The sequence below is a fragment of the Indicator indicator genome, chromosome 11 (assembly GCF_027791375.1).
Source record: "Indicator indicator isolate 239-I01 chromosome 11, UM_Iind_1.1, whole genome shotgun sequence".
NCBI classification, from domain to species: domain Eukaryota; kingdom Metazoa; phylum Chordata; class Aves; order Piciformes; family Indicatoridae; genus Indicator; species Indicator indicator.
The window spans coordinates 5,106,300-5,130,602 of NC_072020.1; the positions used below are offsets into that span (position 1 = coordinate 5,106,300).

At 47.0% G+C, this 24,303-nt stretch overlaps 1 protein-coding gene across 1 annotated transcript; it reads right to left on the reverse strand.

The window, feature by feature from the left end:
* Nucleotides 1–385: 385 nt before the first annotated feature.
* On the reverse strand, nucleotides 386–23,084 carry CDCP1 (CUB domain containing protein 1). The gene is made up of 9 exons (XM_054385045.1): nucleotides 23,009–23,084; nucleotides 13,627–13,830; nucleotides 11,875–12,231; nucleotides 10,644–11,012; nucleotides 5,742–5,969; nucleotides 4,461–4,841; nucleotides 3,662–4,027; nucleotides 1,923–2,004; nucleotides 386–833 (listed from the first exon to the last, which is right to left on the reverse strand). Exons 1-9 carry the CDS (start codon nucleotides 23,082–23,084, stop codon nucleotides 386–388), a joined length of 2,511 nt encoding a protein of 836 aa, XP_054241020.1.
* Nucleotides 23,085–24,303: the final 1,219 nt, after the last annotated feature.

A 24,303-nucleotide genomic window follows, 5' to 3' on the forward strand; every position in this document is an offset into this window, starting at 1 on the left:
TGCAATCAAAGGCCTTGTGAGAGGAGGAATTACGTGACCAAACTTTTCCTGCTCTATCAGTTGGCACTTTTGTAGCTGGCAGTCAGGAATTAATTTTCCTGATGTTTTAATAAAAAGCAGGAGTTCACCTTTGCTCCTTTGCTACCTGTTTCACAACCAGAAGTATGCAGTCCTGGATTGTCTCAACTGGTCTGGAGTTTGCTGGATGCTCACTCTGAAACTGAAGGCTATCAACAGCTGAAGTTTAAACAGAAACAACCAAAAAATACACACACAAACCAAATGAAAACATTTCAGAAGTAACACTCCTCTTCAGGTTCTTTTCCTAGACTCCTGTCCTTACATCTCTCTGTTTCCACAGGAAACTGCTACACCTGGTGTAAAATTACTCCACTAAGCCATCCTGCTCCTTCCTCTCCAGCAAGGACAAGCTCATTTCTCCATGGTTCTTTTCACTTGTGTCTCCAGTGTCCTCCACTTGCCCCAGTTTCTGATGAGCAAATGTGTAGGTGTCAGGATCTGTGTCTGTCAGAGGTGGAAGCTCCTCAGGGTTAGAAGAGCGTTTTGTGTCTTTCCTGAAGGAGAAGGGAGGTGGAGAAGGCGGCACTGGACCCATGGGTCCATCAAAAGGCCGGTACACATCAACTTCTGGAGCAACTAAGCCATTGGCCTCTTTCAGCAAGTGCCCATAGACCATAGCATCATCAATGACTGCATAGACATGGGACTCATTGTTCTGCCTCCCTTTCCTGAGCAGCTTCTGTTTGCCAGGTGCTTGGGTGTTGACGTTGGCATTGTACACTCCCACCATGGGGTCCTGGCTCTTCTTCTTCCTGTCAGAGACAGCAAATGGTTAGCAGGTCAGAAACACCACATGGCTGCTGTGTCTGAACTGAACAGGGACAGCTTCTGTTCTCCCATCCCCACCAGCCAGGTCCAGGCAGGCTACCTGCACTGAGGGCTTTGCCTGCAGTCTTGGAAGTGAGTTGAGCCCAGACAGGCTTTGCTAACAGGCAACTGCATGCTGTCTGATTACCAACAGCTGCTCTGCCCACCCTGAAGTCTGCTAAATTAACTCCAACAGCCTCCCAAGCACAGGAGTCCCAGCTGTAACGAGTCTTGTGACATCTACCGACATGAGCAGGACCTAGAGGCCACCAGATCCTGCCGGAACAAGGCTGAGCACTACTGAAGACAAGACAGTGGCTCCTCTGCAAATGTAGAGTGAACTTTTCTTGGTTGCATTTTGTGAACCAAAGATGTTTAACTCTGTAATGTCTTTCCCATGTGGCAGAGAATAGTGCTCAGCACTGCTCTGGTCGTCACAATGCACAAATCCATTCCAGCTCTGTACCCAAGCACCCTGGCAGCACTGTCAGAAACCCCACATTACGGGTGACTTCAGGCCTTGCTTGCACCAGTGCTATGCACCTTTGCTTTGCACAACTCAGTTCCCTCCCCAAGAGCTCATCTCATAGAAAAATGCTCACACTGGATATGCAAACTCCAGAAGTGCTGGAGGTTGTGTAGATGAAGGGTAGGTCCTTGTATATCTGGGTGAGCTCACAGCTTCTTTGAGCCAAGTTTCATCTAGAGTGGCACAAGCAGCAGCCACACTCAATGCAGTTTCATTTCACAGCAACTGCTGCTGCAGTCCAATTCCTTCCTTAGAGCACAGACAGAAGCCTATGCTAAGGCCAAGGCAGGCAGTGCACTGGGAGTTGGAGTAATACAACTCCAGGAATGCTGCTCTACTCAGTCAACTTAGAGTAACACAGCATTCCTGGAGTCCCACCACTTCCCCCACCATTGCCTACTTTATGCTTCAAACCCTTGTTCTTGGGATCTAGATCAACACATGAAACAGAGGGTCCAACAGCTCTCTCATAAAGCCTTCTTGACCTGCTGAATTACAAACTTACTTCTTCTTCACACAGCACACAGTCAGTCCAATAGCTGTGAGAACTCCAGCCCCAGCCACCGCAGCAAGTATCACTCCTAGGTCTGCAACAGACAAGGGACAAGGACACTGAGCAAGAGGGAGAATACATCCATCTTGCTCCTAAAAGCTGTCTGGGTTTGAACCTCCTCAGGAGTTGAAGTGTCCCAGCTGCCTGCAGAGCAGGGGTTTTGGAGCCATGCTCACCACAAGCTATTTCTAAGAGGCTGGAGGTCAAGAAAGGACAAACTCCTCTACTGCTAGCAGCAGTACAGCCAAAACACCCAATGAACCCACCCCACCTCCAAGAGTAGCTCCTGTGCTGCTAAACCTACCTGCAGCATCTCAACCCTCTGGCTGAACAGGCAGGGAAGAGACGAAGGCACAGAGAGACACAGGACTCAACAAAAAACAGCTACAGTTCCCAAACTTCCCCTCAGTGCAAACCCCCCCCTCTGAAATACACAAGTTGTGTTGGCTGGGGATTTCCAAGAGTCATGAAACTGATTAGAAAAGTGCAGGTGTGGGTTAAGAAAAACACTCTGCATTTTAAAAGCAGTATAAGTCATCCAAAAAATTGTAAAAGGAAAAATTTGTGAATGAAATTTGGTATTTCTGCAGCTTTAGCCTGTGCAGCCAGTGCTCCTACATACAGCAAGTCTCCCACAGGCTGAGAGGAAGAGTAAACGTGAAGCCAGATTACATAGGCACAGCCCACCCTAAAAATGCCTTGAAAGAAATGATTTATGTTTTATGGAGATGAAAGACATCACAAATGCCGATTTTGCTGCTAGCAGTCAGGGCACTCTCCACTGAACGTTCAGCCCTGCCCCAGGGATGATTTCCTGCTCCTGTGAACACTGAGATTAATTGAACTGCTAACATGGAGCAAAGGCTACTGGAATGAGTGGGTCTGCACAGTCAAATCCCAAGCTGTTCACCAGGTCTGCAACCTTAGGAGGGAAAAAAGTATCACTTCGTCTTCTTATACATTCTGGCTGTGATCTTCAATTAATTAATTAAACAAATTCAGTCTTGCTTCCCTGCAAGCCCTGCAATCCCCTGTCTCCAAAAACAAACAACAAGAGAAGCCCCACACCACAAAGATCCCAGCACCTCACAAAACCTCCTCCTTCCTCCTCAGCCTCCAAAAGTACCCAGCTGTAGCTCTCAGGTTTTTTGAAGGTTGGATATTTCTGAAGACAAGGATTCAAGAAAATCCACCCCCAAGCTGGACCAGCATCCATCACTGTTCACAGAATCACAGAACCTATCTGGTTGGAAGACACCTCCAAGCTCATCCAGTCCAACCCTCAACCCAGCACTGAAGGGTCAACACAAGACTAAGTCCCTAAGTGCCAGGTCCACAGGCTGCTTAAACAACTCCAGGGATGGTGACTCCAGCACTGCCCTGGGCAGACCATTCCAATGTCTGAGAACCCTTCCAGTGCAGAAGTATTTCCTAACACCCAGCCTGAACTTCCTCTCGTGCAGCTTGGAACTATTTCCTCTGGTCCTGTCACTTGCCACCAAGGAGAAGAGGCTGCCCCCTCCTTGCTCCAACCTCCCTTCAGGGAGCTGTAGAGAGCAATGAGGTCTCCCCTCAGCCTCCTCCAGGCTGAACACTCCAGGCTCCCTCAGCCACTCCTTGTAGGCCATGTGCTCCAGGCACTCCACGTTGCCCCAAGAGAAAGCAAACCAGCAGAGCCGGACAGGCCTCACCTATCTGCTTGTCAGTGAAAGTCACCCAGAACTGCAAGGTCAGCTGCATCTTCTCGGTGGGTTTGCAGTTGGAGATGTTGACCCAGAAGTCATGGTACATGTCCTTTGGCTTGGGCAGCAGCTCGTCCTCACGCCGCACTGTCTCCTCTGCACCCGCCGCCTCCTCCTTCACGTTGAGGTACGCGCGGCCGGTCTGGCAGGCGATGCCCATGCGCTCCTTGGAGAAGCCAAGCCGAGCCACCTGCTTGCTGGGCACCATTATGTACCAGGATATGGAGACGTAAGGGGGCAGGCCATATGGCCAGTTGGGCGTCTGCAAGTGAACTTTGTCTTTTGGGCCTGGGCTCACGGTGAAGGTGCACTCGTCTGCAGGGAAGGGAAAGGAAAGGGGAGGGGAAAAAATCAGCTTTGTTACCTCTTGTATTAAAGCTTTCTCTTCCAGCATGTAAAATTATCTGGTCCCACCTATACCTCTGAGCAGCAAGTTTATCCAGTCAACTGCATCCCAGTACCAGCAAGACAATCTACACATCAGCCCTTCCACATCAGTAATGAGCACAGACAAATCTGCAGAATTTCCCACAACCTGGAGGACAAAGAGCCTTCCTTCTTCCAAGGAATAGCCACGTCATTGACTCAGAGAAAGACCAGCCCAAGAAATGACTCCAGGACTCAACTGTAAAGAAGTCTGTAAAGAAAACTGTAAAGAACTTTGATTTCTGTCTGCCCATCTGTGCTCTGAGAAGCACATTCAGAGGTCCACCACTGTACCACAAAGAAGTACAAACCACCACCTTACCTTTAATGTGTGGCACAAAAGACATTTTGAGATCCTGGCGGTTAGACTCGTTGAGGAACCCTTTACCAAAGGTTTTTAAGGCTATGGTGATATTATTCCTCATCTGAATCTTCTCAATGGAGCCACCAGGACAGAAGACACCAACAGTCAACTCTGTTGTGGGGGTGGCACTGACAATGCCGTAACTGTAGCTCGTGTTGCACCTCTGCTCTGGGACGTGTTGCTGAAGTTTCAAAGATGGAGATGTGATTTCTATGTTGAGCTGACTGGGAGCCAAGAGCTTCCAAATAAATCTATGCAGCTGGACTGGCAACTGGGTAATGGCCTTGGGCACAGAAAGGGAATAGATCTTCCTCTGACACCATCGGAGATCAACACAGCCTGCAAGCACAAAATCAAGTCCCAAGGGTTGTATTTTTCTAGCAGAGGAAATAACTGTTGCAGACAGTGAGCCCAGCATAGCTGCTCACCCCACTGGGATGGGAAGGCAAATCAGAAGAAAAAGGCAAACTCCCATGGGCTGACATAAGAAGTTTAAAAGAACAACACCAAGAGAGAAGGAAAAAAAAAAAAAAGATGAACACTAATCCCAATGAAACATCACACAAAGAGAGTGATACATGACTGTGCTGACCATGGTGGCCCAGCCTGACCCTTCCACCTGATCCTGTCCCACCACAGCTGCTTACTTGAATCACTGGCGCTTGCCCTGCCCAGCCCTCCCCTTATCTAGCAGGCATGGCACCACCATGGTATCAAACACTCTGTCTGCTGGCTCAGTTGGCTGCCTTTGCTGTGACCTCTCCCAAGTTCTTGTGAAAATAAAACATAAAACCAATTCACCCTATCCTAGCAGAACCCAGGACAACCAGCCAAGGTCCAAATCTAGACTGTAAAATTCCTTCTCTACTGCTAAATGAAAGCACTGAGCAAGTAGAAGCGGCACAAGGATTCATTCCTGGTGGTAGCCTTGGTCCTGCATTTTCATGGTCAGATTTAGGATTCTCCTGCTCCATTTCTGTATTTTGCAGTTTTCAGGGAGAGTCTTAGGTGCTTTCTGTCCTTTCCCTTCTAGGAACAGCTACAGAGTTTCTATTTTCAAAGGCAAAACGACCTGGTGAACAAGGTCACCTCCAGATTCATTGTAGTCATCTCCCTGCTGGCCCACGCTTGGTTTCCGATCACACTCTGTTTAAAGCCAAACCCAAGGTTTGGCTGACCACTGAGGAACAGCTCACAGAAGTATTCCCCAGGAGACAAGGTAAGCCACTTTTGCCATACTTATGCCTTTCTCAGCTGTGATCCTCAGGCGGGACAAGTCTTTGCAGAGGAAGGAGATCTTGTAGGCAGCACCGGACGCTAAAGTCAGGACGCGGTCACAGGTGCGAGGATCCTTACAGATGAGGCACACAGGTTCAGACATGAGGGGCACGTGGCTGGGCCATCCTTCAAAGTGTATTGTCACACTCATGTTTTTCTCCTTGCTCAGGTCCACCAAATGAGTGACATCTGCAATGAAAACATCCCAGAGAATTACTGGCATGGGGTGAAGCAGAACTTCCTCTGTCTCTCCTCACCCCACATACTCCCCACCTCTCCTCCTATGTACTCCCCATCTCCCCTCACCCCATGTACTCCCCACCTCTCCTCACCATCTGCAGTACCCATTTCTAGGTTAGTTCAGAATACATCATTCACTGCTCTCCATCAGCACGACGCAAGCTCAGGTAGCATCATGTCACTCCTAACTTAGTTTCGAGCCCACTGCCCCTACTACTTCCCAGCTCTAACAGAGCGACAGGGACAGAAGCCCTTTCTCAACAGGTTAGGCTAGAATGTGATGAGCTCAGCCAACTACCTGAAATGTGTTCCCCCAAGAGGTCCACATCTGCTTCTCTGGAGACAGTTAAAGATTAAGCTACCTTAAATGCAAGTATCAGTATGGATCAAAAGGCTCAGTACCATACCTCAGCAGAAGTGCTGGCAGTTGTTATGAAGGCCATTAGAGCCTTCAAGGATTGGCAGTAAGCTGAGCAAGGCAAGTCTCCCCCTCCCCTAAAACACTGGTGAGAGATCTGCAAGTGCTGGGTCAAGTTCTGGGTTGCCCAGTACAAGAAGTGAAAGAGGCTACTCAGAGAAGCTGTGAAGTCTTTGGAGACACATTGAAACTGGACATGGTCCTAGGAAGCCTGCTCTAGCTGCCCCTGCTCTAGCAGGAGGTTGGATTAGCTGACCTCCAGAGGTCCTACCAACCACAGCCATTTTCTGTGAGTTTCCTACCCTAATGACTGACAGAAACCACATCTGCTCTGGCCTAACTGGAACATCACAACCCTTTATGAGATCTACTTCCACAAGCCCATGTGTACTCCCTGTGTGTGATATTTACAAACAAGAAACAAAGGCCAAAGGGTCAGGATTTATTGCTGAGGGGCCCTAGCCAAGTGGCTTCAAGGCCTCAGCTTCCATCAGGTACTGTCTGGACAAAAGAGGCAAGGAGGGATGACAAACATCCTCTCCCATGCCAGCTAACAGCAGTTGGAAATACTTGGATTACATGGTAGAGGGAAAAATAAGAAAAGAGGAAAATACTCCAGATGATGGATTGCAGCCTAGTTCACAAGGATTCACTCTCACATGGGAAGACAGACACCGGGTCCACACAGCATCTTTATGCTGATAACAAGGCACATGTGTCTGATGTCAAGACAGCAATCTACTCTATTGGAAGTTGTCCCTGCCCATGGCAGGGGTAACTAAGTGATCTTTAAGGTTCCTTCCAACCCAAAACATTCCATGACTGAAAAATAACATGAAATATTATACACACACACACTATTTTTGCTCTTCCTTTTCTGCTTTTAGCTATGTATCTCCAAGTCATAAACAAAAGGTGAATAGCTTTGTCCTGTGTGAAAAACTGGACACACAAAAAGCAAACAGGTCCAACCTTCTACTGCAAGGTAACTTGTTCTTCAGAATGTTTTTGTTTTGGTTAATTTTTTTCCAGCAGTGAAAGACAGAAAGGGTTAGATCCAGAAGTGATTTCTATTTAAAGAGCTGTATTTTCCTCTATTCAGATGACAGCTGTGGAACACCCAAAAGCTTGTGAAGCTCTGAGAAGATGCAGATCCCAATGCATTTTTAAAAAGAGCCATGTTTCACTTGCACACTGCTGATGGCACTTTTTGCCTTTTTTTTTTTTTTTTTAAATCAAAGTTTCAATACTGTCCTGAGGGCTGAATCTGAATCTTTGATGCAATTTATGTAACTCAAAATCGCTCATGAAATCCTATAAAATCCCTGGAGAAATCACTCGCCTCTTAAATCCAAGTGGTTTATTACTTGCACCTCGTTCAATAAATGACAACCTGGTTTTTATTTTCTAGATTACCATCTTGTCTCCTAGCCATAAATATATTAAATTTCTTCTTTGCTTTCCCAAGCAGAAGGGAGATAAAGCTGATTAACTGAATGCAATGTTTTCACTCTGTCTGGCATCCCAGATGTAACACGCAAAGATGATTTGGTTAACAACAATCTCAACAAACAATGCTGTATGTGAACATGGTCATGCTAGACAAAGAACTGAGGATTACTGTGGTGAGATCATAGAGTCATAGAACAGTCCAGCCTGGAAGGGACCTCCAAAGCTCATCCAGTCTGACCTCCCCACAGTCAGCAGGGACATGCCCAACTAGACCAGGTTGCCCAGGGCCTCGTTGAGCCTCACCTTGAATATCTCCAGGGATGAGGCCTTAACCACCTCCCTGGGCAACCTGTTCCAGTGTTCTACCACCCTCATAGTGAAGAGCTTCCTCCTGATATCCAACTTAAATCTGCCCTTCTCTAGTTTGAAGCCATTGCCCCTTGTCCTGACCCTGCAGGCCTTTGCAAACAGTCTCTCCCCATTCTTCTTGTATCCTTCAGGTACTGGTAGGCTGCTGTTAGATCTCCCCAGAGCCTCCTCTTCTCCAGGCTGAACACCCCCAGCTCCCTCAGCCTATCCTTGTAGCAGAGGTGCACCAACCCCCTGATCATTTCTCTGCCCTCCTCTGGACCCTCTTCATCAGGTCCATGTCCTTCCTGTGTTGAGGGCTCCAGAACTCCACACAGCACTTCAGGTGAGGTTTCACCAGAGCAAAGTGGCAGAATCACCTCTCTGGATCTGCTGGCAACGCTGCTTTTGATGCAGCCCAGGATGCCATTGGCCTTCTGGGCTGCAAGCCATCACTGCTCCAGACCCATTCTGCATCTGTAACTTCAAGGTACAGGCCACTCAAACTTTCCCTCTGCAGTGGTAATCCAGAGTGTGGACTTTCCTCCCCTGCTCCTCTTCAGCAAGGAGGTGATTGATTATTAACCTTGATTATTCACCTCCCCCAAGAATTGAGATCAGAGCTAAGAAGCCAGAGGATGAATTACTACCTCCATAGCTCATTGGCTAGCCCGGCCTTTCATTTCCTTTTTTCAGACAAGTGCTCTGGTGTTACAGGTCACAGTGTCAAGCCAAGCTCAGTCTGAATTTCGGTTAAAAAAAACCCAAACAAACAAGAAACCTAAAGAACATCCAAGTATGTGGGGGGATGTTTTTAGTGGAGTATGTTACTGGTAACTTCTGTGTCTTGTGTGACTTCTTCACACTAGATGACGTTTGTTCAGGGTTCGAATACTGCCTCCAGTTGTGGTGTCCCCAGCAGAAGGACACAGAGCTGTTGGAGTGAGTCCAGAGGAGGCCACAAAGATGATCCAAGGGTTGGAGCACATCTGCTATGTAGACAGGCTGAGGAAGCTGGGGTTCAGTCTGGAGAAGACTTCAGGGGGGACCTTAGAGCTGCCTTCCAATACCTGAAGGGATCCTGAAGAGGAACTTTTTCTAAGGGTGTCTAGAGACAGGACAAGGAGGAATGGTTTGAAGCTGAGGGAGAGCAGCGTTAGACTGGATCTGAGGAAGAAGTTCTTCAGTAGGAGGGGGGTGAGACTCTGGAAGAGGCTGCCCATGGAGGTTGTGGATGTCTCCTCCCTGGGGGCGCTGAAGGCCAGGTTGGATGAGGCCTTGAGCAGCCAAGGCTAATGGAGAGGTGTCTGTGCCCATGGAGGAAAGTTTGGAGTAGATGAGCTCTGAGGTCCCTTCCAACCTGAGCCATTCTGTGATTCTCTAGGAAGCAAAATAATAACCAGATGAAGGAAGAAAGGAAGGAAACAAATGCCCAGTGATGCCATTGCCAGTATGGAGACAATTTTACATCTCTTATTTCACCACTTCATTCTGCAGATCTTGCTGCCTGACAAAGTGAAACCTGCTCTCCTGGTAAGTGACTTCTTGTGTCAGAGCAGAAACTCAGGCTCACGTTAAGAATCATCTTAAAAATGTTGCATTTGACAGCTGAGAACAAAACTGTTCAAACAAGCCTGAACTTGATTTCTGTACTGGAGAACAGGCAAGGACAGGGGAGCAGAGACAACTTCGAACAAGCAGTTATGGTCCTGGCCAGAGAGTAGGACTGGGAGCCCGGAGGGAATTCAGTCACCAGGGAACAGCTAGGCAGTGCTTAGCTTTGTTTATGCAACATGAAAGCCCTCACACTGCAGCAGTTCAAGATGCTTTTCAATTACATGATGCAGGTACTGGAAAAGGAAAAGAATCTCTGTTTACAAGCTACAGTGTAAAACCTGCAAGAGAGCATCACATTGCACATTCCAGCATCACTGCTTGCCCTGCTGTAATTCCAGCAGGGTAAAACTCGAGGAGGATCCAAGAAAAAGACAAGATCCCCAGTATTTCTCTTCCTTGTGGTGCTCAGCCCAAGTGTCTCTAAGCAAAATCAATAGAAAGGGCAGGCAGATACTTCGATGCTTACAAATACCTAAAAAGCAGGAGTCAAGAGATGGGGCCAGACTCTTTTCAGTGGTGCCCAGCAAGAGACAAGGGGCAGTGAGCACAAATTAGAACACAGGAAGTTCCATCTGAACATGAGGAACACTTCATTCCTGAGAGGGTGACAGAGCCCTGGAGGAGGCTGCCCAGAGAGATAGTGACATTTCCTTCTCTGGTGAGACTCCAAATCCGTCTGGATGTGATCCTGTGCAACCTGCCCTAGGTAGCTTGCTTTAGCAGGAGGATTGGACTAGATGATCTCCAAAGGTTCCTGCCACCCCCTGCCATTCTGATTCTGTACTTACTCTCATTGACCTGTGGGTGCTGAACAACCACTTGGAAGAGCAAGCGGAGGGCTCCTGGGTTCTGAGCATCCTGATCGCAGCCCTGCAGGGATAGGTTGAAGCTGCCAGGGATATTGGCAGGCTGGCTGTCACTCAGCTTGAACACCTCTGGGTTGCTGACAGAGCCAGGGATGTAGTACTCCACCCTCTCCTCTTTCCTTTCACAGTTGGAGAGGCTGTAGTTGTGGAAAAACACGCTTGCTCTCATGTTGGGAGGAACCACAAACTGCCATGTCATGAGCTCGTCCTCTGGAAAGCCCAGCGGGTAGTTGGGGGACATCAGCGTGATCGAGGACTCCCCCTCCAAAATGGATTCGATGATGCACAGTCCTAAACCAGGAGGGAAATAAATCCACACAAAACAAGTTGCAATTAGTGAAGACACATTGGCATGGCTAACACCCCAGGAGGAGAGTACTTTTATCTTGACAGTGAGATCATCCACTTCAGCTACAGATCAGGTTACTTCAAACCCCTTAGACTAAAACACGTAACTCAGGTTGATGATTTTATCTTCAATTACACGACAAGGGATATATTAATAGTGCACTTTCAGTTTAGTGGGCTCACCTTTCAGCCACATGGACAAGCTAAGCCTTTGTTTTGGTAAGATTCTAGTTCCTTCTCCTGCTCCTGCTTTGCAAGAGCAAACATGCAAACTGCCAACTGCTTCTGCTTCACTGGATTTTAGGCAACAAAAGATGCTCTGACCCACTCTAGGACCCCAGAAACAATGTGCAACTGTAAGGAGAACCTGGAGTTACAAAACCTCATGTTCTAGAAGTTCAGATGTGCTCCAGGTTCCTTTTATAACTTACAGAAACAACTGCAGAATTCAAGTACAGAGCAAGGAAAACTCCCAAAGAGGGTTTGTCACAAGATCAAAAAGCTGCCTGCTGATTGCTATGTAATATTCCAGGTATTTTAAGAAGATTATTACACAATGTTCCATGTTACTGTGCAGGTTGAAACAGAGAGTTGTATTTAATCAGTCTCATGTGCCTTCCAGGCATGATTCCACTTTTTCCCACCTTTCTCTCCTTAAGAGAGGCATTGGTTTGAGGCTCCAGAAGCTAAGGAAACTTTATTTAAAAATAAACAAACCCAAATACACATGGCACACAGCAAATCACCTTCTTGGCTCATTCCAACTCTGCTGTTCCAGGGTGAGGAAACACTAATCCCTACTCACGCTTTATGGAAGTCCTATTGGCGATGTTGAAGCCCGAGGTGGTGAGAGGGGAGTCCCAGGGGAGGTGCAGGGACAGGACAACTCCTCCCAGCAGCTTGATGCGAGACACTGAGCCGTTCCTGCAGAAGCTGCCAATGTTGACTGTGGCTGTGTCTATAGAGCTGTTGATGTTGTAGCTAACAGAATCTGGGCAGGTCTCTCCTGGCTCAATCTGCCTCAGCCACGGGGTAGAAAACTTCAGCTCCAGCCCAGCTTTTGTGCTTGCCTTCACGTCCCAGACGAAAGTCCTGTTCAGGCGAGGCAGTCTTGGTGGGTAAAGGTGAACCTCTCCAAAGGGACATGGGCCTGACACACAGTCTGCATGCAGAGAGAGAATAGCCATGAGACACTGGGAGGCATGCAAGTAAATGAGCAATGGGACACCTTCCCTTTCGTTCCTATTTTCACCATTTTCAGCTTGCACTTAACGTGTACAAGCATTACAAGACACTCCTATAGCACAGCCTGAACAGGACTGCCAGTCCCCAGAGCAGACAGGATAAACCTGCTTTAGTCAGGCTGACTAACAGAAGGGATTCATTGTCTCTACCATTCCCACCTTGTTTGCTGAAGAATTTAGAAAGTATTTAGTGAATAGGGCAGAGGAGGAACAGGCAAAAGGGAGAAATGCCATGTCAGGAAAGTTGGAAATCATGATCTAGAGAAGTGATTTTATCCCATGTCACTCAGCGAATTCCTGGTCAATCAGTCATCTTCAGAACTTCCACTGCTTATCAGGACCTGTATCTTTGCTTCCTTGGTGCCCTGATGTGCCCCAGGTTTTGCAAAAGGGATAAATAACTGCCACTGCAGGGTCTGGGAAGAACTTAGAAAACTTCAATCTGAAAAATCCAAATTATTGGTATTCTAAGTTGGACACTAAAAATATGCATACTTTAATCTTTGCCTAGACTTCAATTTGGAAAAAAAAGTGCATCTAAGAAACATATAATCATAGAATCCTAGAATGGCTCAGGTTGGAAGAGACCTCAGAGATCATCTACTCCAACCTGCCTGCCACAGGAAGGGACACCTATCAACTGGACTTGGCCTAACCCAACCCAGCCTTGAACACCCTCAGGAAGGAGACATCCACAACCTCCCTGAGTAGCCTATGCCAGAGTCTCACCACCCTCCTACTGAAGAACTTTTTCCTCAGATCCAGTCTAATCCTGCTCTCCCTCAGCTTCAAACTATCCCCCCCTGTCCTGTCTCTAGACACCCTTAGGAAAAGTCCCTCTGCAGCCTTCCTGTAGGATCCCTTCAGCTATTGGAAGGCAGCTCTAAGATCCCTCCAAAGTATTCTCTTCCTAGGGTGAACAACCCCAGCTGAAATTAAGTGAAGATTATTTGCATGAATCATATGAGTAAAACTACAAAATGTGAAGAGAATTACCCTTGAACACAACCCCAGAAGTAACAAAGATGTCACCGAAGACTGAATGCCATTGAAGAGAACATCAACATACATACACCAGGGATACATCCAAAGCAAGGGAAACTTTAGTTACAACATTTTCAAATGTTGAGATTCTTGACTTCCATAACATTCTTTAAATACAAGGAAAAACTCCTTTAACTTGCAATTCAAGGTTATTTATCATTGTCCAAAGATTTCTTCTTACCCAAGATTACAGGGAAGGCCTTATTACAGTAACAAGAAGAAAAGGTATCTGGTTTTACCAGAGGAAAAACTGAAAGCCAGTATCTTACCAATGTTCTTCTGAATCTTCATGGTGAAATATTTCTCTGGAGCTCTACAAGTGAAGGTGAAAGTGGCATTCTCTCCTGGCTTTATCTTCAGTTCAGACCTGGTGGCATTTTTAACATGCATTTGACAACCTGGTGAGATGCCAGGCCTGGGTTTAATCGTCACTGTGATGGAGTCTGCTTTACGAAGTGAGATTGTAAAGGAAGCTAAAAGAAAGAAAAAAACAGGAGAGGTATTGTGTTACTAGCAGTATCAGCATCACCAGCCTCTCTACACATCCCCACAGGTGCCAGAAGAAATATTTGCATCTATGTTTTCAGAAGTTCCTGGTGTTGGACCAGGAGAAAAGGCTTCAGCTCTTCCACTGATGACAGATATCCCCTTGCTGCATGTGCTCACAGAGGTATACATGGAACTTGTGCAGGACTAGTTCTGCTCCAGTTCACTCCCACCAGCACTATTTATCACAGAAACAGAATAGTAGGGTTTGGAAGGGACCTCCAGAGATCATGGAGTCCAACTCCCCTGCCAGAGCAGGATCACCCAGGGCAGGTCACACAGGAACACATCCAGACAGGTTTTGAATGTCTCCAGAGAAGGAGACCCCACAACCTCTCTGAGCATTTTTATCACATTTTAGAACTGACTCAGCTACTCCTTTCTAATTTCTTTTGTCCCAGTGCTAGGTTTTGTTCTGTTATGCCCATCATAAGGTCTGCTTCACTTCTGAAGGCACCTATGAAGCTGTGACTCAGTTTGGGAAGTTTATTCAGCAGCCACACAACAAAGCAAGTCTCAACTTCAGCTGCACATGGATCCCTGGGTCTGTCTCACCATTTACTGCAGCCCAGAGGAGATACTCCAGCAACATCAAAAGCACACCCCAACAGAGATTTCTACACGTGGGCATGGCCCCTCCTGCCGTCCCCACCTTTTACAACTCCTTCCCTGAGAGAACATCACCATCCATGTGATGTCCCTTAGCAGCACAGAAGGCACAAAGATCTAGAAATAAGAGTATCCCAAATCCTGTTCAAAAAGATCTGCTCCTTGAGTATGACAACACACAGGGCAATGTTCTGCCCATACACCAGCTTGGGAATCCTCTTGCTCATTAACCCAAAAAATGAAACATTTTTCCCAGCAAACCCAGCAGCACAGTTCTCCAGAAGAATCCCTTTCAAATCCTCTGTTTTTTTCAGCACCCTCATGGTTTTGCAGGGTCTGACTCCCATGGCAATGCTTTGCAAAAGCCCTGGTGACGGAGCAGTCAGCACAGGCTGCTGTCCTTCCCTGCCACCAGGAACATTGCAGCTCTAGGTCTGCAAACACCAGGCATCAAACATCTCACTGCTCAGGGGTGTAGGACTGAAGAGAATACTCACAGAGATACTGTAAGGGCTGAGCCCAGCATGATATCTCCCAGTGAAGCTGATGTTTATGTATGGACCTTGAGTGTTATTTCACATTAATCCACACCAAAGGGATTTGCAAATCTAAGTCACTCCCCCAGCTTACAGGTGGGATGTGACAGACACCCCATCATGCTTTTATTTGAGTTTTATTGGTCTTAAGCCTTTTTTCCAGCCTTTCTACACAATCTTGGAGTCAAAAGACTTGCAAGCCCTTGAAACTGCCTTGCTTATTTGCCTCTGGGATCAGAGGATTTAAATGAAAACTTCAAAGACCAGAAGGCTTGCAAATTTCTGCACACACCTGCTATGACAACTTTACCAACCCTCTAACATCATTAGTGAGAACCTGGTCACTGAGTAAGTTTCCTACAGCTTTTAACTGATGGGATGTTTCTCTGACCCAAGAGCCTAACTGAGTTACCTTGCCTCTTGCAATGGCTGGCACTGCTTGATACCTGCATTTCTGCCTTTAAAAAAAGCTGCCACAGAGGTTTTCAGTCTGGGTTTAGGAACTGCCTTGTGCAGCGACCTTCTGAGCACACAGGACAACCACAGGGGCAATGTCCACAGGGTGGGGAAAAGGAAAGAGCAAAGCAAAGCCAGCAGCCAGGGCAGCTCCTCCTCATTCTTTGGGAAGAAGCAGTTTTCCAGCCTAGCCCAGAGTTTTGTTTTCCACACCCTCTGACCACGACAGATGTCATTTTTCTGATCTTTATGTCTTCCAGCTATGAAGGGTTAATAGCACAATACCAGTAATTAATAGCTAGAGACAAAAAGAGACTTTTTCCTTGCATATGGTAATTGTCACACTCATTTCTGCCCCAAATGGCAGATGTGCTGCAACCATCAACATGCTGGCAGCCCAGCAGGCAACAAGGATGCAGATCTACACCCAGCTGGGCTCAACAAAGCTGTCAGGACAGACACCAGCTAGATTATTGCTTAATTAGCTCGCTGAGCTGAAACTTCACAGGTAATCATTTTGTCCAAGAAATAGGAGCACAGTGCTGTAATGTCAACAGCAGCCAGCTGCAAGCAATGTCGTAAGCTCCGTTAGACTATCAAGTCGCATTTTCATAGGAAAAATGGGAAAAAGAAATCATGCAGAAAGTATATCCAGGGATTCCAAAGATGCCAGCCCCCAAACTACAGCCAAACACATGCAGCACAATAGAGAGACTACTTGGAGAGCATCTTTCCTGCAGAGCTTTTATAAACACAAGTGAGTCTCCTGGTGACTCACACCAATCTGTCTTTGCCCATGGTTCCCACTGCATGCCTCTTTATGAGGATTACCAGTAACTGTACAGCTTTCCTGTAGAGAAGGAATTTCCACGCCCAGTTAGCACTGCACAGGGATGACACACAGGATATCCACACCGACAAGAGCAAGCATTACCAAGCTGCATCTACTCTCTGCCTACCCAACAATGAAATTGCTGGGCTAGAAAGTATCAGCAGTGAAGCCTCCAGTTCTGACCTGGTTCACAAGCTGACACAGACATCTGATCTCATGCTATTTTTTTTCCCCTCTAAGCTACTAGTTTTGCAGCCTCCCTTGGCTGTTTCTTCAACTGCCCTAACCTCAAGATGCATCTTCCCTGCTGCAGCTGTATTTCACTGCTGCTTATCCTCAGTTAGACTGCACCTTTGTGACATTTGTCTCATCACAGCATCCCTGTATCACTAGAGTAATGCTCCTGTCTGTGCAAGCACACCTTGGCCAGCTGTTTCTCAATAGGTTGGTTTTTCCAAACCTTTCATCAGTTTCATGGCTCAGAGTTCTCCAACTTGAGTTAGAAACAAAGTGCAGAACAAGTTGGATTACTCCACAAAGGTTAGCCTAAATGGATTTACTGTGGTTGTACCTGACACTAATCTCCTAATATTTTTTTATGTGTATATATAGCTGTCAAAAGGACATTTTTTCTGTCCCAGAGAAGGATACAAGGTAGAAGACAGCTGGAGAGCAGTGGCACTCACAGGGAGCACACATCTAGCATACAAGGACTTGGCAGGACAGCGGTTTTTATGGCTATTCACAATGCCTTGCTAAACAGAGCAGGAGGCAGAACACAGTCCAACTAGTTTTGACTACATGGCTGCATTTTATGGCAGCAATTTATCCATGAGGCTCTGTGGATCATTTCACATGACTTGGAACAATCAAAACACCCCAGACTGATCAGAAACCAAAGCGCACAAGAGCCACCAACAACGCCAGCACATGTTCATTCATCCCAAAATAACATTAAAAAAGAGTGAGTTTGCTCGTTCTGGTTGCACTGTAGCTTGTTCCCCCACAGACGTTTTTAACACAGCCCAGCTGGCTGTGGCTGACTCAGAGCCCATTCACAGGCCTGCAGCAGCTGGAGTCGATGAGCTGCTGCCCCAGACGGGTAGCGGCAATGCTTACTCCGGATATGAAGTAGCTAGTTCCAAACCCCTGTTCTGCCCAGGGGGAATCTGAACCCACACAACCCAACACACCTCTCCAAAAAACAGACTCATCCACCACAGTGCTTCGTACCTTCAGGACAGGGATGCTACCCCAGCATTTGCCTCTACAGCTTGGTAGGCTCTCCTGGATAGCTCATCTGAGGCCTGCTAGATGCTGGCCTACAGCCACACTTGTAGCCTGCTGTAGCCACCACACACAACCCACTGTAAGGTCACAGCAAGACATTGGGAAGCAAGGAATATGACTCAACACAGTAACCAGGCCAGAAGCAGAATGACTTCAGTTTCGAGCCATATGAACTTCCCTCTTCCTGATCTAACAGACAGCCTGAGTATAGGAGATACCAGCATCAGGTCACATTCAGAGCAATCCATTCAGGACAGCCTTTGCCTCCCGAGGGAACCTGAAAGAGGATCACAGGCTCCAGCTCCCACAGGCCAAGCAAATGCCCCAATGGCTCAGCTAAGAGATGCACCAACAGCTGCACCTTGTCATCTGTTTCCCCATCACCTCCAACACAATTATTCACTGCACAGCTAAAATCATAGAATGGTTTGGGTAGGAAAAGATCTTTAAGATCATAGAGTCCAACCATAAACCTAGCACTGCCAAGTCCATCACTAAACAATGTCCATCAGCACCACATTGAGTTGGACTCAAGCCTGCCAACAACAGGTCAAAGGATATTCAAAAGTGTAAATATCTCCCTGTTTTCCTTACTCAAATGTTTTGTACCTGCCTTACTGAACCTTTCTTTGTCAGTCAGTCTACCTCCCCAGTTCAACTACAGCACCTGATTGGCCAAATGCCATTCATCACTCCAATTCCACCTGCAACACCCATCCAGGTAGTTCTCTTCATGCTCCTGAAGCCCTCGGCAAAGTTAGTCAGGACCCATATATTGTTTATACCCTTCCCATCTACTAAATAGTGCTGTAAGGAGCAAATGGAGATCACAGCCACATCCTACATCCAGCTCTGCCTGCTGCAAGCTGCTGGAATTCTGTTGGACTTTACAAAGTAAACAAGCTTTCTGTTTACAGAACTAACTATGCTTTACGTTGTTCAATGATGTCATCACAGAAACCTAGAATCATAGAATGGTTTGGGTTGGAAGGGACCTTGAAGATCACCTAGCTTCAAGCCACCTGCCATGGGCAGGGACACCTTCCACTAGGACCAGGTTGCCTAAAGCTGTATCCAACCTGGCCTTGAAGATTTTCAGGGAGGGGGCATTCACAACTTCTCAGGGCAACCTGTTCCAGTCCCTCGCCACCACCGCTGCAAAGAATTTCTTCCTTATGTTTGGACCCATCTTCCAATACTACACTTGCTTGAGATAGGATGTCCATATTTTGCTAAAGGTTTGCTTTCAGAGAATCACTCAGAAAATTAAGGCTTACAATCTGCAAAGTTTGTAAACACAGATAGATGCTGTCAGTGACTATGAGGTCAGAGTAACCACCCACATGTCAGGAGACGGCACCTGGAAGAGAAGACTCATTCCTCAGCCACAGTACAGCTGCCTAATCTTCACTGATAGCCAGGATGGGGATGAGAAGCAGGCAAGATGTCACAAATCCCATTCTCCTCCTGATCAGGGAGGAAGAGTAGTCACTCCTGAGACAGTGATGTGACAAGAATTCACCAGGGAAGGTCTGCAAGTACCCCATTCCAACAAAGTTGCTCGCTCAAAAGTTGTTCAGTTCATTAATTTGGAATGCCTACCAGGAATAAAGCAACTTCAGACTTCAAATAACTGTCAACAAAGTAATTATACATTTCAGTACTTCTATCCCTTTCTCAGGAATCTTTTGGGAAAATAATAATTAAGACATTCATATAAACTTTTGCAAAAGACATTCTTAAAAGGTTTCTTCAGCACAAGTGGGGAAAAAAGCCCCTTTGGGATTTGGCAAGCCTAACTGCAATTAGAGAAAGCAGAACACTGATGCTGAGCTGCCTTTTCTTCATTATTATTTTACAGACAGGAAGTTTTGTTGCTTCTGTGGAAGCGAGATGCAGAGCTTGGAAAAAGCTGTCTGCAAGCTGACCAGGAGCTTACCTGCAACATACAAAATGTACAGGACGTGGGTCTGCACAACTTGACAAGGAAATGTCACACTGCACGAACAAGTCACTACAGGAGCCTCTCTTGATCATAGAGCTGTTTGCTTGTGCAGTCTCTCCCTACTTTGATGTAATCCAGTGAGGAGGCAGCATCTTCAAGCATGTCTGAACAGCTCTTGAGCTTTGGCTCTGGTTAACCAAGGTGGAAAAGCACATTTCACAATCAGCACACAGCTTTGTCTCTCACTTCTGAACAGCTTCAGATCATCACCCCTTGTCACCCCTCACAGTTTGCTGTGTCCATATACTAATCTCTCAGCTCTACCCAAGGGCCCAGAAAAGACAGAACCAATTCCAGAATGCTGGTGTGATCATACCTCCCAAAGTAAGAGTCTGCTCCAACAGGGAGTAACCACACTGCTCACTTTGCTCCCCAAGAAATCCCAAGGCCCAACTCAAAGCTGGCTCTTCCACCCTTGAGGAAGGTTGTTGAAAGGTGTCCAATGGAACAGGCAAGGGCAGGACTTCCTTCCCCCCCCACCCCCATTATAGGGGATAAGTAAAGAGAAATAATTAAAATGTGTTTTCCTACAGTACTAGCAGCCTGGGCACTCAGCAGCAGACTTGATCTTACTAACATACATGAAATGCACATCTCCAAGACCTTACAGCATGATTTTTTTCACCTGGCTCTTCCTGAAGGTCTTCCAGGAGGTCCTATTTGTACTATCTGCACTACAGGCAGCAAACCCTTGCCTCTGTCACCAGCTAATATGGAAACACAAGATTTTGCTCACACAAAAACCAGTAGTCAACAGTAAGCATAGTACAACCCACATCCTTTCCTTCACACCCTGGTGGCACAAGCAGATGTTGAGCAAGAGGAATCTGTATGGTCACACCTCCATCAGATCAGAGAAGTTTTCAAGGTGAGGGATGGTCCCCAGGGTCTATCAGCTGAGTCCTACTAAAAGACAGGAACTTGTTAAGGATTTTGGCTCCAACAAATCAACCCAGGCTGCAGAACCGAGGCTTAACAGATACCTGAGCAAGATGGCTAAAGTCACAGAAAAAGCTCCATCTTTAGTCTTTCCCCCTGTTAGACCATTTGGGAAGGGAGCAGGGGGAAGAAGTGCATTTTCTGGTGCAAAATTTAAAATTTAAGGTTGTAGTGCCAGAATTGAGACACATAATAAACACTATGCACACTACACACACTTTTCTACATACTAATAAGGGCATGAGGCAAGCAAAAAGACAAAGGTACAATCCAATACTTATGCACACCAGTTGTGGTCTCAACTGAGTGAGCAAGTGGCCTCTCAGAATGGATATAATCCAGTTTTTCCCAACTTTCAGGAGCTCAAACAGGCCACTTACTGATATTCTGTCAGAACCATCAAAGGACCCTGCTAACAGCTTGCTTTTTAAAATTTTATTTCAATTTGATATTAAAAGGCAGGCTTAAATGCTCTGACTGATGCAGCACAGTCAGTTGCCAAGAAGAAGTTGACTGGAAGGTGGAACACAAATCGGAGCAGCACTATGTGCAAATTCACTTCTTACACCAACAGCACATAGGCAGATTTTATCACATAAGGATAATTTAAATCTGAATTGTTTGCCTGTTTCACAGACATCATAAAAGTCTGATCCATTTCATTAGTCGTGCTTCAAAGAAATACATTTTCAGTTGCAAACACATTTTCAAAGGTCAGGTAGGCAATACTCTATTCACACTCCCACGTGTACGCACAGCTACTGCACCAAATGTTTCTTTTTCCAGTTTTCCACAGTTAACCAATGTTTCACTTCATAATGGATATTTTGCATGAAATTACACCTCAAGAAAACCCACCAGCTCCTCTGAAGACAATAGGACCAGCCATGCTTGACCTACACATGGCTAGAGAACAGCAAGGACAAAACTATACCTGCCAGGAAAGAGTGGAGGGAGAATACAAGAGAGGAATGAACTCCATTGTGGATGACGAGCTTCAGAGATACGTGCTGCGCAGTTTGTAACCATCCCATCAGAGCATGCCTTATAACCATCTCATGCATGGTTCTGCACACCCAGCCTAAACCTGGCCTTGCTGAAAGGGAGACCGCTGCAACTTGCAGCCAAAATGCAGCAAAAGCAGAGCCTGTCTCAAGTCAGCACCAGGGCAAAGGGAACTCCTTAAAAAGTAAAAACTGCATAGGGCTCTGGGGGAAAACCTGAACTATCTTGGGTTCTCAGGACAAACCTCTGCTCAGGGAAATGTTGAAATGCTTAGAGAAGCAAACAGCTGTCATTCACTTGACAGCTGAGGCAGTACATTCAATGGAAATATTTTATTATGAAGCCTACATAGCTTTAAGCCTAAACCTCAGTGCCATCCAGTTTCAGTCAATGTTCAGACTGTGTTGTTTGTAATAAAAATGGCCACGAGCCACATTTCAGCATAACCAGCACAGTTAATGGTAACAGAAAAGCTAACAAAGCACAAATTTCACATCAGGCTCTTTACGTTATTTGTAGTCACTGTGATTAACTCGGCAGTTTTTACATATGGAAGGATGCAGTCTTTAACAAAAGATAATAATAGTAACGATAATAATTATTATTATGTATAATAATTATAAAAGTCATGTTAAAGACTACAACAAAGACTAATAACTCTTAATTGTTATAATATTACTAATAGCTATTGTTTTAGAGATACTAATTAGACAAAAGAATGAGCATTTTTTTTGCAGTCAAGCAAGCTTACGAAATTGAGGAAAACCCCACACACTGCACATCCTAACTGGAATTCTTTTGGGGTCACACACAGGAATTAAAAAAATTATCCACAAGGTTTATACATGAGATTTCAAGGAATTGCACAAGGAATTGTACAAGACCTTTGAAGAGCTGCAGAGCTGGTAGTGACCAGCAGCCTCCCAGCTGGGCCATTTCGTTTCTCTACCTGCACACTTCACCCAGTGCTCTACAGAAACATAATTTGTATTTGCTTAGAAGCCTATGGGACTGCAGGGTCCAACACGGCTCCTGCTCCTCACAGGGACTTCAGCTGACTGACTCTCTGGCATCCAGAGAGAACACTTTGTGAAGTTACTCCCATAGATAGAAAGATCAAAGCATTTATCTCGTTAGCATTTATTTAAAAGCAAAGGGAAAAGGGATGCCCAGCGGATGGGTGCTGAAACTGGACGTCCTTATTTCAGCATTGTAAAGAATGTCCGAGCACGTCGGCGCTGCAGGACCCTTCCTCCCTTTTTTAATAACTGTTAGACGAGCAGCAGGACACGGCAATGAGCACAGAGCCACCAGCCTCTGCGGTGCGGCCAAGGCCAGGCAGGCACGGCTCGGCCGCACACCGGGGAGGCCCCCTCCCAGCCCGCGCCTGAGAAGAAGCCGCCTGGGCGCAGCCCCCGCCGCACCCTTCCTACCTTCCCGCTGCAGGAGCTGCGCCGAGGCCGTCAGGAGCGCGGTCAGGAGCGCGGCCAGCGCCCGCCGAGCCGCCATCTCCCTGCATGGGCCCGGCGCCGAGGCGGGCGCGGATCCCCTGCGCGGCCGCCGCCGTCGCTTCCTGCTCCACCTCGCACCTGGAGGGGAGGGGAGGGGCGGGGCGGGGCGGGACGGGACGGGACGGGGCGCGGCCAGGCGGGGCGGGCTCGGCTTGGCTTGCTTTACTTTGGCGCCGTTGTCGTCGATAGCAGCTGGTGGTGCTCCTGCAGCGGAGTGGCGTTTCTGCTGTCACACCTTCCTCTGACGCTTCCCCTTGCCCATTTCCGACATTGTGAACTCCTACGAAAAGAGTTTGGGATTCCTGGACGACAAGTTCCCCTCACACCCTCGCTGGGCGCCCGATCTGTAACCAGTGTTGACTTGTATCGGGAATAGTGTGGTCGTTCCCTTGTACTCAACACGGGTGAGGCCGCATTTTGAGCACTTGAGAATTGAAGTGCTGGAGTGGGTGCAGAGCAGGGCGATAAAGCTGGTGAAGGGTCTGAAGATCAGGCATGAGCTGAGGGAAACCGGGGTTGTTTAGTCTGGAGAAAAGGAGGCTGAGAAGAGACCTCACTCTCCAACAACTGCCGGAAAGGAGGTTGTAGCTAGATGAGGGTGGGTCTCTTCTCCCAAGTAACAAGCGGGAGGACAAGAGCAACAGCCTCAAGTTGCACCAAGGGAGGCATAATTTGGACTTTAGGAAAAATTTCTTCACAGAAAGGGTTGTCAAGCCCTGCCCCAGGCTGCCCAGGAAAGTGGTGGAGTCCCCATCCCTGGAGGGATTGAAAAGCTGTGTAGATGTGGTCCTGAGGGACACAGTTCAGTGGTGTCTTTAACACTTGGACTCCACGATCTTGGAGGTCTCTTCCCGCCAAAATGACTCTGATTGTGTGAAATTCACTCAGCCATTAGAAGACCCAGTGAGTGGCCTAACTCTTGCCAGCACAGGGGACCTGTTTGGTGCTCAATTGACAGCTGACTGCAAGCTGCTTTGGTTCATACATAATGAACTGCATCTCTAGTACTCTCTGTGAGGCTGTGTCAGCTCTTCTTCCACCTGCCTCATGGACACCTGTACTAAATCCACACCCAGGCCTTCCAGGATTCGCTGAGCTTGTTTGGCTGTTGAGAGGCAAAACAGGGAAGAAACCACCAACCTACAAATTACTCAGGTGAGCTTTCTGTCCTTATAACAAATTGTACATTCAGATGTGGCTCTCAGTGTCAGGTTTCT